Genomic DNA, 17,256 nt, shown 5'->3' with positions numbered 1-17,256 from the left:
AAATAATGAAATATAGTCTATAAGTTATTAAACAGTAAAACATTAACGCTTTAAGAAGTACAGGTACATTGAGCACTACTGGAGTGGTTGGGTAAACTACATTTTAAAGACTGTGTAACACAACAGGTAAGTAACTAACAGCAGCTAAAATGTATATGGATCATCTCTCGGTAGTAGATCCCTTTTGAAAGGCGCTACACGACGGCTGTGGTATAGAAATTACATTTTCTATGTGAACGCTCAAATTTGTGCCTCTGGTAATGTGCCTTACCGCAATTAAAGAAAATTATTTTTGTGTCCTCTGCCGTGTTAAGAGAGAAAGGCTTTGGTTTGGGATAAAAGGAAAAAGGTGTAAAGAAAGGAAAGTTGCCTTTTTCTTTTATATAGTATAGAGAGATGTGTTCGCTGACGTTATGATCGCCTTTTGGCGACAGTCGCGGTGGGTCTTGTGTAGACTGGTGAGACGCCCCGCCATTAATCGGCTGTGATGGCACTGTGAGTCCTCCACTCGTATGCGTGTGTTCATAATCCGAGCTGAGGACCTGATAATCGTATCGTGCAAAAGAAAGTGTGAATCGCCTTAATATTATTTTTCCGTGGTGTAGAAAAGGGGTCCCGTGTTTGCACTTGTCTGGGCTATAGCTCAGGGGGCGGATGAAAAAATTAAAAGTGCTCCCTTTGACTTAAGGCAGAAGCTCAGTCAGCGTCTCAAAGGCCGGCACAGCTATGCACGCGCTGGCTGCTCGACTTTTGCTGGGCAGGAGACCCCTTTTGTACACACGCTCATGATATCAAAAGTCTCAGCGCTCTTTGGAGGTAATTCATATATTATATATATAGCAAAATACCCGCTACGCAGCGGAGAAGTAGTGTGTTAAAGAAGTAATGAAAAGAAAAGGAAACATTTTAATAATAACGTAACATGATTGACATTGTCATGAGTGTTGCTATCATATATATCCCTGCCTAAATAAGTCACCTCGCTCGCTCTTACTTTTTACCGCTCATTTAATCATGGCTAGTGGCGGAAAAATTATAAAATGGAAGGAGGATGGCTTTACCAAAACAATTATTGATGGCTTAATCGATTATTCATAAAGCTTGAATTGGTGATCTGTTTTTCTGTGTTAACCTCATATTTTTCATACTTCTTCTCAAACTAAGGTGGTGCGAGGGTAAAATGAATCGGGATGCGCTGATCAATGTAATCGTGTACCAGGAAATCATGCATTGACAAAAGCTCCCTTTGCTTGTAATGCAAAGTGTGATTAAATGCATTATTTTTCAACGCTTATGGAGCACATGCATCAAGCTTCTCAGCTGTGCTTGTGCTAAGAAAAGGAAAGATTTTAAAAATAGCGTAACACGATTGTCAATGTGACCTTTTGTAAGTAGTGCCTGGAGGATTCAGTGTGTTGAAACTCTAGAGACAGCGTGTGTATTAACTTGAGGTAAATGGGAGGGGAGATGATGACGTGACTCCCACCCGCCTTAACTGTCAATCCCCACAAACACAGTCTCGAATTTGCATAAGCACACCCCTTCACCTACAATTTTAACTTAGTTACAAAGTGATCAAAACTCTCGCTTATATCCCGCGCCCTCTCATTAAACTTGTATCCCGCATTACCTGTGGGCATGTGAAACGCCAGCGTAGCCTGTCTATGAACTTAATTTAAAGTTTAGGTTTACACCTTGCTTTCTTTCCGAGGTAGCAGCACTCATGAATATGGTAGTATATGCCACTCGCTCGCTTCTTATTGTTTCGCTGCCTTCTCAATTATATAATGCATGTTTTCTTAAGCGCTTTTGTAGGTCTTCCTGGTTTTCTACGCACTGCGTTGACAGTCAGTTCACGTGATTACGTGGGAGGCGTGATGATGTCACACTAAACTCCGCCCCCTACGCCTTTGCAGCTCTACTCCATTACAGTTAATGGAGAAAATACCTTCCAGTTATGACCATTAGGCGTAGAATTTCGAAATGAAACCTGTCCAACTTTTGTAAGTAAGCTGTAAGGAATGAGCCTGCCAAATTTCAGCCTTCTACCTACACGGGAAGTTGGAGAATTAGTGATGAGTGAGTGAGTGAGTGAGTGAGTGAGGGCTTTGCCTTTTATTAGTATAGATATATATATATATATATATATATATATATATATATATATATATATATATATAATGTAGATAGGTGTGTGTGTGTGTATATATATATATATATATATATATATATATATATACATACATATATATACACATACATATACTTGTGTGTATGTTTGTATGTGTCTATATGTGTGTGTATAGCTTTGGTCACTGAGTGCAAGGGAAAAATAATAAAATATAGTCTATAAGTTATTAAACAGTAAAACATTAACGTTTTAAGAAGTACAGGTACATTGAGCACTACTGGAGTGGTTGGGTAAACTACATTTTAAAGACTGTGTAACACAACAGGTAAGTAACTAACAGCAGCTAAAATGTATATGGATCATCTCTCGGTAGTAGATCCCTTTTGAAAGGCGCTACACGACGGCTGTGGTATAGAAATTACATTTTCTATGTGAGCGTTCAAATTTGTGCCTCTGGTAATGTGCCTTACCGGCATTTAAAGAAAATTAGTTTTGTGTCCTCTGCAGTGTTAAGAGAGAAGGCTTTGGTTTGGGATAAAAGGAAAAAGGTGTAAAGAAAGGAAAGTTGCCTTTTCTTTTATATAGTATAGAGAGATGTGTTCGCTGACGTTATGATCGCCTTTTGGGGACAGTCGCGGTGGGTCTTGTGTAGACTGGTGAGACGTCCCCGCCATTAATCGGCTGTGATGGCACTGTCAGTCCTCCACTCGTGTGCGTGTCTTCATAATCCGAGGTGAGGACCTCATAATCGTATACGTGCAAAAGAAAGTGTGAATCGCCTTAATATTATTTTGCCGTGGTGTAGAAAAGGGGTCCCGTGTTTGCACTTGTCTGGGCTATAGCGCAGGGGGAGGATGAAAAAAATTAAAAGTGCTCACTTTGACTTAAGGCAGAAGCGCAGTCAGCGTCTCAAAGGCGGCACAGCTATGCACGCGCGCTGGCTGCTCGACTTTTGCTGGGCAGGAGACCCAGTTTTGCAGACACGTTCATGATATCAAAAGTCTCAGCCTCTTTGGAGGTCATTCATATATTATATGATATATATATATATATATCAAAATACCCGCGCCTCGCAGCGGAGAAGTAGTGTGTTAAAGAAGTAATGAAAAAGAAAAGGAAACATTTTAATAATAACGTAACATGATTGACATTGTCATGAGTGTTGCTGTCATATATATGCCTGCCTAAATAAGTCACCCTCGCTTTGCTCTTACTTTATTTACCGCTCATTTAATCATGGCTAATGGCGGAAAAATTATAAAATGGAAGGAGGATGGCTTTACCAAAACAATTATTGATGGCGAATCGATTATTCATAAAGCTTGAATTGGTGATCTGTTTTTCTGTGTTAACCTCATATTTTTTCATACTTCTTCTCAAACTAAGGTGGTGCGAGGGTAAAATGAATCGGGATGCGCTGATCAATGTAATCGTGTACCAGGAAATCATGCATTGACAAAAGCTCCCTTTGCTTGTAATGCAAAGTGTGATTAAATGCATTATTTTTAACGCTATGGAGCACATGCATCAAGCTTCTCAGCTGTGCTTGTGCTAAGAGAAGGAAAGATTTTAAAAATAACGTAACACGATTGTCAATGTAACCTTTTGTAAGTAGTGCCTGGAGGATTCAGTGTGGAGAAACTCTAGAGACAGCGTGTGTATTAACTTGTGGATTTTTCTGTGAGTATTTGGTGGCAGTCTGACGGTTGCTTCGAAGACGGCGTTAGCTGAGCTCAGCTCAGAGCAAATGAGATGAATGGGAGGGAGATGATGACGTGACTCCCCACCCGCCTTAACTGTCAATCCCCACAAACACAGTCTCGGAATTTGCATAAGCACACCCCTTCACCTACAATTTTAACTTAGTTACAAAGTGATCAAAACTCTCGTTTATATCCTGCGTCCTCTCATTAAACTTGTATCCCGCATTACCTGTGGGCATGTGAAACGCCAGCGGTAGCCTGTCTATGAACTTAATTTAAAGTTTAGGTTTACACCTTGCTTTCTTTCCGAGGTAGCAGCACTCATGAATATGGTAGTATATGTCACTCGCTCGCTTCTTATTGTTTCGCTGCCTTCTCAATTATATAATGCATGTTTTCTTAAGCGCTTTTGGAGGTCTTCCTGGTTTTCTACGCACGCGCTGACAGTCAGTTCACGGATTACGTGGGAGGCGTGATGATGTCACACGAAACTCCGCCCCCCACGTCATTCCAGCTCAACTCCATTACAGTTAATGGAGAAAAATACCTTCCAGTTATGACCATTAGGCGTAGAATTTCTAAATGAAACCTGCCCAACTTTTGTAAGTAAGCTGTAAGGAATGAGCCTGCCAAATTTCAGCCTTCTACCTACACGGGAAGTTGGAGAATTAGTGATGAGTGAGTGAGTGAGTGAGTGAGGGCTTTGCCTTTCATTAGTATAGATTACGTATTGCATTTAGGTTAAGTTTTAAAAAAATATTAAATTAATATTATTAAATATTTTCTATTATATGGATGAAGCCACTTATTCCTCAGGAGGGTATTCCAAAACTAAGATTGTTAGAACCACTGGTGCAACTAAGTTAATCCCGTTTTTCTTCTTCTCAAGAAGGTCAACCCAGTGTATGCCATGTGGGCTGAAAACCCCCCACAGATGGGGTGGCTTGCCAACTCTTCTAACAAACCAGATAGTTAAGAGTATACTGAAACACTAAATTCCTCTCTCAAACTCACTCTCATAATGTTCTTTTTCTCCAGAAAAGTTTTTGTGCCAATTTATGTTCCCCAGACAATGGATTACTTGAAGGGAACACCCTTTACAAATAATGTGGGGTTTTACTTCCCAGTCAAACAAAAGAACTGCATCCCAACTGCTTCCAAAGCAGTTGTACTGTGTGGACTGCACTGCTGAATGGTGGGTAGTACTGCTGCCTCATCAACCTCAGAAGACTGGGTTGAAATCCTACAGTAATTACCTGTACGGAGTCTACATGATATCTCCAAGCCTATGCTGGATGTCTCTATTTTTCTGGGCTTTTTCCTGCATTTCAAAAATGTATACAGTATTTTAGATATTTTGGTAAAGTATATATTAGTCTGTCCATAACCACAAATTAAATTCAGTTGAGACAGTGATGGAGAAACATGCAGAGACAACACAGCACCTGGCAAAGCAAAACAGCAGACCTTTCCCAAATAAGGTGGTGTTAAATGTAGTGTCCTTCAGGGATCAGTGCTGGGGCTGCTTCTCTTTTACATTTCTAGCTTTCTAGGAACTTTTGACTAATGATCAAGACCTAACTTCTGACTTTGATTTATTTATTATCCTTTAACAAGTGTATTTGTATTTTCTCAGTTTTTAAAATTACATTAATTATATTCCATCAATTTTCTTTTATGTTAATTGCTTCTTATTCATTTTCTTCTTGTTTGTTAATTATTTTATAATAATTCTTTGCTCACTTCAAGCCCAGGGAGATGGGGACTCCTAGTTCAGCAGATGTGCAGCTGTTTGGGTACTTGTCTAAGACCTATTTAGTCTTTGGGCAAACGCGAGTCTAATTACTGGTGTACTGACTGTCTGAGTGAGTGTTTCTTTCCCCTTCCCACTTTGCTTTTAGTTCCACATCTCTGAGTTTGTTATTGCAAAGAATTGTGAAAAGGGTTGAGCTTGTTTAAGAATATCTTCCTTTATCATAACAGTCTTAGCTTTGTAAACATTGACATTTACTTGCTTAGTAGACACTTTTATCCAAAGCGACTTTCAAAAGAGGTCAACATCAAGTAATATCAGTACATGAACTGTTTAGGGACAAGTATTATAGGACAAGGACAAAAATTGAATTCCATAAGTGAAAAGCTCAAAACAAAATATAAGCTAGTTATAATTCTCAGATTTACAAAAAAGTTAGACATAGTTTTACCAAACAAGAGTCTCAAATGCTTCTTAAACACATTTAGGGAGTCAGAGTTTTGAATGGATGTGGGCAGCTCGCTCCACTTGCCAGGAGCTACACATGGAGTCTGGACTGAGATTTCATACCATGCCAAGGTGGCATCACCAGATGCTGTTCAACAGCAGATCTGAGAGGTCTAGAAGCAGCACATGACTTCATAAGTGTTGCCATATATATAGGTGCAGATTTATGGACTACTCTGTAGACAAGCATCAAAGTTTTGAACTTAATATGTACCACCACAGGAAGCCATTATAATAATAATCTGATAAGAGGAGTGAGATGTTCCCACCTCAGCTAGTTGATCATCAGATGTGCCACAGTATTCTGAATCATCTGCCAGCAGATTTGCATTAATCCAGCCAAGACAAAACCAGAAACTGGACCAGGAGTTGTGTGTATACTCTTGTCAGAAATGGCCTGATCTTTCAGGTATTGTACAGAGTGAATCTGTAAGACCAAGGGACCAAAGCAAAATGGTCCTTGAAGGACAGCTGGTCATCACTCTAAGACTGCGTACTGACTTGGCAGGTGTAAATGAAAGTGAACCAAGCTGAGCAAAATTGTGTATCATTATTTATTGTCCTTCTTTAATGCATAGTCTTGGAGTGTACAAATTGTACTGTGTGTAATTAATTGTATGTAACAAATAACATTTGATTTGACATTTATTCTTCATTTAGTAGTTTCTTAGGCTTTGTTGAAACATTTTTCTCTGGTCTTAAAAATCATAATCATGATTGTTGAATTGATTGATGGTATTTCATATTTTCTGATGCTATACTTGTTAACTGGCATTGTTTTCTGAATTATGTCTTGGCTTGAGCCCTTTATACAACAATGTGTTTCGTTTTTCAGTACTGTTAATGAAACATATTCATTCACCACTGTTTTTACTTTATCTTGTTAAGTTTTCCCATTTTCCTGTTCTAGTTAATTACTAGAAATAGAAGTAAAATTATTTTCGGTTACTGTCATATTCTTTGAGGTTTCCTTAATTAGAGTATGCAGATGTTGAACACATTAAACACAAACATGCAGTTTATTATCTAATTATTTTGTTTTTCATGTTTTTTGGAATATGCGGTCTTAACATTTCTTCAGATAACAACAGCTTACCATCTTGTTAAAATCACTGATGATACTAAACTTAGAAAGATGACAGGTGTTCTAGAGTAAGCAAATTCATTATGGGGATCTGGACCAAATTCAGACTTGGTCACATAAGTGGAAGATGCAATTTAACATAAATAAATATATGGCGTTACATAAAGGAAATAAAAATATCACATGTAATAACTTGAAACTTCACCTTGTGAGAAAACCACAGCAGGTTGATGTCCACAGACAGAGTATTGGGCGACCACGGCCATTACCCTGCCTGGACACCAACTGGATGGAAGGACCAGGGGACACTAAAGGGCAGCCCTCCTGACTCGACTCAATGAGCCAGAGTCAGTAGGAAGAGGAGAAAACTTGTTAGAGGATGGATTTGGAAAGACAAAGGGAGAAGAAAGGAAGAAGACAGGACTGTATATTTTGTGCTTGGTGTACTGTGCTGTTGAGGGGAGCGAAGAAGATGCACTTCAGTGTGGAAATAAACGTGTGCTGTGTTGGGGCTGGGGCAGTTGGAGCGCCCCTGGTTTCCACACCAGATAGAAGCCGTTAAGAATGTTTCTACTTGCTGGGTTATTTAGCACGTGTACCATTATAAGTCAGGTGGGTGTGGATTTTATTCTTAAACTGTACAAAAACAATTGAAAGGCCTCACCTGCTCCCATAAAAGCCCATTCGGTGTCAAAACTTATCTGACAGATACCAGCTCATACTTGTAGCTGCAATGGTTGCTATAAACTTAGCATCAGCACAATTTTTTCTCACAAAATTATTCCTGGAGCTCAAAATAGTCATATTTTCTGTTGTTGACATTTTAAATTGTAGAAAGTAACACATTTTCAATGCTCAACTAACTTCCAATGTAGGTGTATGTGAAGGAAATTAGGAACCTGCTGAATTGCACGTGAGATCTGCTTATTTTCCTGCTTAAGAACCAACAGTAATGAAAATATACTAGAGAAGTTTCGGTTGATTCAAGAATAGCATATTAAAGAAAAAAAAAAACAGATTTGAAAGTGTAGAAGTACATAATGTAACAGAACGTTATCTAACACATACTATAAAAAAACATTACCTTTTTATATAAATTAACAGTGTGAAGAAAAAAAAACTATTTTATTTGATCTTGCCTCAGAATCAGATGGCTCTGCAGAAGGACACGGATTGTTCATTTCTCATGTTGATCTCAGTTAAGTCAATCTGAAGACTAAATTACCACATGACAATTCACTTTAGTCTCTAATCTAACATTGTGAAGATTGCAAAGTAACATTAACCATCTGTATATAACGCAAGATCCTTTTGTTTACTCACTGAAATACAGATGCTAAACCTGAAACATAATACAAAGTCAGTCACAACATACAGTATACAGTTGGTATCTACTGCACACCTTAATGAACTACAATGTAATGTTAGCTGTTTATGCTCCTGCAACTAACAAGGTCTCCACAAAAGTGTTCTGGTCATTATCCAACAGATATGGTGATTGTAGTTAATCACTAACTTCTACCTTACCTAGCATTTTCAAAATTTCTCTTCCTTGTAAGCATGTATGAGAGTTCTGTAGGGGACCAAAATAACGTACAAGCATGTATGAATACATGAACAGCTTTATTTTATTGAGTTATGACACTGTACTCTCCTGGTCAACATATACTTCTGTTATCCTCTTCCTCCTGATGACATTAGTTGTTTCTGCTTTCCTTAGTCCAACTTCACTATTTTTAATATACAGTACCATGTGCTAGTTAAGTGAATTGCTTCTAGCTTCTCTTGAAAATGGAGGGAGACTTAGTGGATACACCACAAACTAGTAACTTACCATACCTGAGGCTTAGCACTAATGGTTGATGCTTTTCACTAGACCAAAACGCAATAAAAGAGAAAGATGCTGAGTAAATGCATTAAGTGAGAAAGATGCTCAGGAAAAAGACCCTCCTTTCTTTCCCACGATGTTCTTACGCTTTACTTCCATTGGCTATTGGCCAAGATACAGTGCATATAGAAAATTATTTATGATTTAAAATCGGGGTTGCTCTGACTGGCTTGTGATTAAATTGATTAAAATGAATTGCCACACACTTCACATTGCAGGATTATCTGGGAAGATAATGTTTTAATGTTTGAATCTTGCCCAAAACTAAGCCTATTATGCTGTACCGAATGTCTAGCATAAAAAGAGCAAACTGTAAAATCTCTGCACATATATCCCAGTAATCTGAATTTGAAAGTCGCATCACACATGTAGGTAGGTCATATTTTCTAATAGAGAAGAAGACATATAAATGATATTTTTAAGTTATTTATAAGTTTTACTGGCAAGACTGATTATTAATTCAAATACAATTAGTCTTATTATCACTGTAGTAGTTTAAGTTTTATTACAGGAGTACTTTAAAGATGAAGGATGCTGGTGCAATTTGTATTGTGAGCACCCATTACATGTAAAGTGAGTTGTCAGTAAACATAAACAAGAGAATCCATTATGCTAAAAGTAATAGAATGCTTGATTTAAACACGTCTATTAGATATCTATGAATTTTGAAGCAAAACATACTATTTGACATAATACAAAAATAACTTTGTTTTTACATTATTATAGCTGTAGACTATATTATGGGAGGACAGTCATAAGGAAAAACTAATTTTCTGTATGGTTTAAAATAAAAGTGTTGAATGTCCCTCTTTTTACTGCATCCGAGAAGTAAAACAGGGGATTCTTCACGTTAGAAGTACACGTTAAAGTTAAAAAGAACCCAGTGAAATGAATACAGAGAAACGCATCAGAGAGTAAGTGTGTCACTGAACAGACTCTTTGTGACACTACTACTGCCTTCATTATCCTAAACACCAATTTCAGAGGATAGCCAGTGTGGCATAAACTCGGATATAAGCAGCATAATGACAATTACCTTAGAGTCATTTATTTTATTATTTTTTTTTTTTTTTTTAGAGTTCTCTATATGAGCACTGAGGTCTTGCAAATTAGTCTACAGCTAGAAATGAGGACACATTCATCACTTTTAAAGACACATCTGTAAACGGATCACTTTTTCTTATTATTAAATCCAAAATCTAAAGACATTGAATAGCACAGTGAACCCATGTGTGCTGACATAGAAAAACAAGCAGTTCTTCATTTGCTTTAAATAAAGTGTGATCTTGTACAACATGTTGGCACGTAACTATTCTCATCATATATTCTGTAAGTCTCTGCCTTTTATATCTTAAGGATCAAATTAGACATTAAAGAACAATAAGTATTTGTTGTTATGTTCACATTCTGTCTAATGTGTAATTAAAAATCAAAGTGATGCTACCCTAATAAATATGCTGACAAAGTTTTGTTAACAAATCACATATAAAAATAAGCTTCTATAAACAGAAGCTCAAAGAACATACATCATCAAAAAGTTATTTGAACTTAATTTCCCAATGTAAGTAAAATAATAACAAAGGAGTAGAATCCAAGTTATTCTTTCTGTTGTATCCCTTACAGTATACAGTAGTTTATGATCCAGTGCCAGTGTCCCTTCCCATTCCCTTCTGATCTCACTTCTCTGTTATACAGAAAATGAAATGTCATTAGGTATTGAGTGGGAAAGATGCAGCAAAAGCAGATTTGTCTTGGTGACAGTTCTTTCTGAAGCATATCTCAATGAAACATTCTATACACAGGCTCACAAAATCCACATTTTTTGAATGAAATATCCAGACATGAGAGTGGAAAAGGAAATGATAACCATAAACGAAATATAAGGACAAGATTCACAAGATTATGGATAGAAAATCCCTTCCCTTAAACCAAACAAGTTCATTGTGAAGCAAGGTTCAGGTAATTTATTTTAACAGTAAAGATACAGTATATTTAAAAAAGAAACAGTGGGACCAATCATTCAGCAGAAATTCAAGGCTGTTAAGCACTTTTAAAAAAACAGCAATATGGTAATATCATCTTACTGCTTAATACAATATTTAAGCACCATCAAAAAGTAACATGAACCCATCCACTTTTTGTTACCTAAAACTGCTTTGTACTAGTAGTGTCTCAGAGTACTGATAAACACCCTTAGCGAACTAATGTTCTTTTACTAAAGTAACATATTTCATTCTTACTGTAAAAACCCACAAACTGAGCACATTCCAACTTGGAACTTAAACTTCCATGGTAGGACAATCGCTTAAGCTTTACTACAGGTCGGGTCAGGTTGGGGAGCATGCACTGGTACAGCACACTGCCGCACCCACCACAGGACGAAAAAGCTTGGGATCCTGCCCCCAGGCAGACACATGGTCCAATCCCAACCTCCGGAAATGACCCTCTATCTGCCACAGCCAGAAGTTATGTGGGCATCCCCTTTGCCTGGTCCAGCCACTCGGGTCTTCAACAATGAGAATCCTGCGAGTGCTGTAACTAACGCTCCCTTGCAATACAGGTAATGTGCCTCAATCGAGACTCCATGAGCAACCGCTCATTCAACACAAAGTCCAACCAGCGGTACCCAAGGATTCCCTGAAGAGACACAGTGCCAATGGAGTCCAGTCTCAGGTCACTGGATTGTGTCAATGTCTCACAACCTTATAGAAGGACAGGAAGGAACAGGACTCTTTTTGCATAGATATTGGGTGCTCCACACACAACTTTTTTTTGACCTCATTACCCCCTGTGCTCTCCTAGTCCATCTGCTGACTTCATAGGAAGAGTCACTAGAGGCATGAATGTCACTGCCAAGGTAAGCAAACTTCTCGACAAACCTCGAAAGAGGTTTTACTACAACCAAACAAAAGCAAAGACAGTCACACTTCACTTTATGAACAACATACTGTAATTTATCTGATTCAACAGCATAATGTTTAGATAGGGCAAGGTAAGGGTAAAGATGTGAAAGTCTTACAAGAAATGACAAAGGAAATACAGAAAGAAGGTAACCATTCCACATAAAATAATGATCTACTTTTATCACTCATTTGTAACTGTAATGTAAAAAGCACACGATTTCTTAACTAATGAAGCACATGAATTAGGGATGATAAGTCTAGTTGCCATCTCCCATTATAAAACTGGAAAAATATCAAAGAAGTTTGTCATTTCCAAACAATTTGCCAAAAACTCATACCTTGCATTTCCAGGCATGTTCATTCTACACGAGTGAATGATATTTACCATATGTCGGTGTGCTCTCCCTTCTAGTGGACCCTCCAGCTCTGCCTTTTTCATACTCGTAACAATAGAGCATTGTATCTTCCTCTACCATGGTAAACCTCTTCCTGTACTCCTGGTCAAGGAATGAGTTGGGAGACTCAGAACCTTTTGCCACTGGGATTCCAGCATTGTGTCGGGTGAGATCCTCACTCGGGAGATTGCCCTTTTCATCTCTTGTCAAAATAAGAGCATTAAAAGTTTGCATTAATGAGTTAATTGATGACATACTTTCATAGAGTATGAACTTGTTAATAAAAATATGATGAAATACATATAATTAAATTAAAACCAAAATACTACACAAAGGCCAAATGTTTGAAAACAATAAAAAAAACAATTTTTCAAATAAAGTGGTAAAAATATTTTGAATACTGTACTAGAAAATGCATTTGCTAACAATGAGGGGCTGTCTTGTGTGTTTTAGGTCGTCACTACAACAACTAAAAGGTGCAGCTCTAGTTTGTGTATGTGTTTCTAACACATCACTCTTTAGATGCACAGTTTAAAAAGATGTATGTATACATATACTTATATCTTTCTCTCATTTTGTTTTTGTTCTTATTACGCTTTACATAAAAAGGGTAAATGATGTTAACAATAATTTTGCGTTCCTCAACCACTACACGCTGACCTGGAATTTTCCCAGTCAGTAATAACTTTGCCAATGTCTTTGCACATTGTGAACAGAGCTTGACATCAAGGTAAAAATTATGTGAGAATTCAAAAAAATGAAATCTTGAAATTGGATTCGAAAATACAAAAAGTATAATCTTGCCAGATGCTAAAAATTGCTCTTTTTTAAAATTTGGATCAGGGGCCCTAGTTCTGTGAATACTAGGAGTACCTATAAATCTACCCCTGCACAGAGTTTTGTGGAATTGACCCTAAATTATTTTTTATACAATATCACAATTGCACATTTCAAGGGTTTGTTGGGGGGATTTTTACATTATTATGGCATGAAATGTAAGGAATAGCACAGTGGGATGCAACAGTTTGGGCAACCTTGTTAATAGTCATTATTTTCCTGTATAAATCATTGGTTGTTATGATAAAAAATGTCAGTTAAATATATCATATAGGAGACACACACAGTGATATTTGAGAAGTGAAATGAAGTTTATTGGATTTACAGAAAGTGTGCAATAATTGTTCAAACAAATCTCTAAGGGTTATTCCTCAGCTGGAACTGCTGTCTCCTTCCTCAGCTGCTCTCCAATGCCTCCCCAGTCTTCCACAGCTACTTGCATCCAGTTCCACACACTCTAATCTGCCTTGTGCAGTGCCTTCCTGCTCATTTGCAGGTAGTTCTACCTCACACCACTCATTTGGGGTCAGAGGAGAAAACAACTGGTGCTCACTCTTTCCATCTTCATACATTGATCCATGCTTGAATAACACTGGCAGCCATATACCCTGGGCAACAGATTTTAGCAGCTGATCAGCACCTCTGAGGTGATTACAGATAACTGTTCTTTAGCCATGACTGCCCACGTCCCACACTCTTTACCAGAACAAAACTGAGAGAAAGAATGAAGGTTAACGAAAGGAAGAAGAAATGCAGGAGTGAGAGTACCCCAGGGAAAAGCAGTTGTGTCCCACGCTCAGGAGTAGGGTTGGGGATCACTCCTGTTGAGTAACTTGGGAGTGGGAGTGATCATCATGCTCAGGAAAGTCCTCTCACTGTGTGGAGCCAGTGATAGGCAGCAGTGGGAGGACGGCATGCTTTCGCCGGGTGGAGCCCTATGGCAGTGGTGAGTGCAGAGCAGTGCAGGATCCAGTGGGTCCCCTTGGAACACCATGGATTGGTTTTAAAAGGGAAACATTTTGGACTGAGAATTTTAAAGAAGACTCCTGCATCCTGCACTTTTTTAATGGATTATTTCTTTAATGGATTTTCAATCTCATCTATCATGGACCTTTTATGGAATATTTATTTATTGAAGGGTTGCACTGCACTTTTGAACACTGTTTCTTTGTATTTTATTTTAATAAAATAACCATGGCTCTATTTCACCTACCTCTTGTTTTGTGTGTGTTTGTCCTCATTTGCCAAGCTCATCCTGGTCAAGACTATCAACGATGTCGGGTTCAGAGGCTCCTGGTGGGACCCGGTAGGGTGGGGCCGACCCGCATTGTCACTTGCTGATAATATACATATATTCCATACTATTGTCTAAAACTGGCCACAAAACTTAGAAAAGACATAATAATAGTTATTGGTAAGTTTAAGACATTTTCGTTAGCTTTTTTTCGTTATCTTTTTCATCCAGGGCTTGTAAGAATCTTAGTGCCTTTGAGAATTAATGGCTACACAGTGGGAATTCTGTTAGCTGCCAGACACCAGTCAGTAGGAAAATGGGTGCATAACACTACAAACACTTTTTTCTCTCCCCAAAAACGATTTAAAGCTACACACACACTAGAGGTTTAGCAATGACACTGACTGTCGAGCTTAAAATTATGTTTATATTAAGGCCAATTTAAGTGTTACGTTAAACGTGGAGGGTTTTTTTTTTGAGTCTGTAAATAAAAAGGCATTACAATTTAAAATCACGTATATCTTTTTGGAAGACTTTGAAAAATAATGTGGAATTATTGTGCCTTAAGAATAATTTTGGCTATAACCTTATTGTACAATTTTAGAATTTGTATTACTTTTTCTGTCTGCTATATGTTTATATTTGAAATCTAATTTAGGCACTTATTTTTCATATGGAATAAAATCATATCTATTTAAAAATTTAAATGTTGGGATTAGTAATTTGAGTCTCCTATATTATATTGTTACTGCATGTTTCTGCACCAGGGAGACTAAACACAAATGCCTGCCACTGTACTACTTGTATATGGTAAAGTAAAATTTAACTGAACTAAAATGGGAAAACAGAATCAATATTAAGAAAACAGAATGAAGGGAAGCAGGATATGGAGGTCTATCAGCAGGACTTATTTATGCAACGTGCCACAGTATTGATAAAATTTATTGAGACCTGTCTTTTAGCCTTTGCCAAAAATGCAATGTTTTTTATTTCTGTGCTGAATATGCTGAAATGACTAAGTGGAAACTTTGGAAAAAAAGAACCATGCAGAAGAGAATCAGAAAATGGTATAAAGATATTGCATGATTTTTTTTGTGTCTACAATGGGGATTGAAAGAGATCTAATCTTTAAAAAAAAGTTCCACACTCTCCTACCTGTTTGGTAGTGCTCTGCCAGGCTGTAACAGTAATGAAGCCCACCTATCCCATATTTTAAAATTAAAGCCACAGTGCAACTCAGTAGTTACCTGGGAGTATAAGGCTCAGAAGGAGGTGGTGGGATGTAAAGATCTTGAAGTGCAGAAGTCTCTCGCTTAGAAGGCGTGCTGATTGTACTTGAGGGAGTAGCCACACTACTTGTAGGGCTTTTAGGAATAATTGGCTAAAGAAATAAAAAAAAATGTGATGATTATTATGGGAATATTTATTTTACAGTACTGCCCAGTAAAAATCTAAGCAAGTAATAATACTGTGAATAATAAGTTAAAAGTGAATATATTTCAACAATGATTTTTCCACCGTATTTCATAATGCATGGAATTAATCATTTCTCTTTTACAAAGGAAAAATGAAGGAGACCACATATAATATCTTAGAATTATGTAAAACAGCAATACCTGTAAATCCGTGGTGGAATGCTTGTGATTATGTTCTTTTACAATTGAAAAAATTATGTTATTTTTTCAATTTTAATACTTGAAGTTCAATATTCAAGCATATTAAGAAAAAAATGATTATACAGCAATTGTAGCCAAACCAAAGAGGCTGAGGAGCATACAGTATATTATAAATAATTTCACTGTATGTGTAACAGTAATGTCCTTATAAATGGAAAACAAAACACTATATTTCAATAGAAAACATTTCTTGAACAATACATACATCTTAGTGATACATTGAGGACTGAAACTTGAAAGTGAAAAGGTTAACGTTCCTCTAACAACACAAACACTGATAGAAGCAAACTACATTAACCTTTTCCACATTTGGTACCTAATCCCTAACAGATGACCAGTTAAACCTAAGAAAAATGAAACAGCAGATGTTGATGCTAAATGCGTTTGGAATTTCAAGACTTTGTCTGCTGAGATTTGATATTAATACCCTAAACTGATGTTTTAACATCAGAAATAAACTACAGTATTTAAAGGCAAAAGTGTCTGGTGTTCTTAAGCCAATGTACCATACAATTCTTGCACAGGCAAAAGAGTTACATAAGCATATACTATAATGAGCTGCATGCATACTTTTGGGTAGTGTTGGAGATTTCCTGATTAATTTGAGAAAGGCTTCAATTTTTATTTAGTAATATGACTATATGTACTGTATATTAGACATTAGATTTCCACAGACTTCTTAAGTAACTACAGTTTTATTGCTATACAAGTTCATTATTATGTTAACTTAGACAAACCATATGCATTAATATTAAATCAGAGCAGATACCATAAGGTTGCACCTTCATACCATCTTACAACATGACCTCGAGCAACTTCACATAACTGCCTATGTTTCAGAAAGAAGCAACATTAACACATTCACTACTACTATGTGATTTGGTATTTCATTCCATGTCTAATATAAAATTAAAAACCTATTCAATCTCACCTTTACATTGGAGTGAGGAACAGACTGAAACATATACAATACCAACAAAATTTCCTCATAAGCGAGTCATACTATACTCAACTGGAACACTAGTAGCTCATTTTGGGCTGTGTGTGAAATGATGCAAGCCTTTGTCCCAGTTTTAAGATTAAAATAAGCAATTAGGCACAGAAGGGGTTGAGCGTGGCTTAAGAGGCCAAGTTTGGGAGTAGAT

General features: G+C 37.2%; 1 protein-coding gene across 10 annotated transcripts in view; it reads right to left on the bottom strand.

Annotated features, from left to right (window-relative positions):
- cnksr2a (connector enhancer of kinase suppressor of Ras 2a) overlaps window positions 1-17,256 on the bottom strand; it is a 763,738-nt gene that overhangs the window by 319,668 nt on the left and 426,814 nt on the right. For all 10 annotated transcript variants that reach the window (XM_039745560.1, XM_039745565.1, XM_039745561.1 and 7 more), the window contains 2 exons: window positions 15,683-15,816; window positions 12,355-12,566 (listed from right to left, as the gene is read on the bottom strand). In XM_039745560.1, the coding sequence (XP_039601494.1) occupies window positions 12,355-12,566; window positions 15,683-15,816 (346 nt within the window). The remainder of the gene's footprint in view (window positions 1-12,354; window positions 12,567-15,682; window positions 15,817-17,256) is intronic.

The sequence above is a fragment of the Polypterus senegalus genome, chromosome 2 (assembly GCF_016835505.1).
Source record: "Polypterus senegalus isolate Bchr_013 chromosome 2, ASM1683550v1, whole genome shotgun sequence".
NCBI classification, from domain to species: domain Eukaryota; kingdom Metazoa; phylum Chordata; class Cladistia; order Polypteriformes; family Polypteridae; genus Polypterus; species Polypterus senegalus.
Note: the sequence above shows the minus strand (reverse complement) of the source record. Positions and strands in the feature narration are given on the sequence as shown.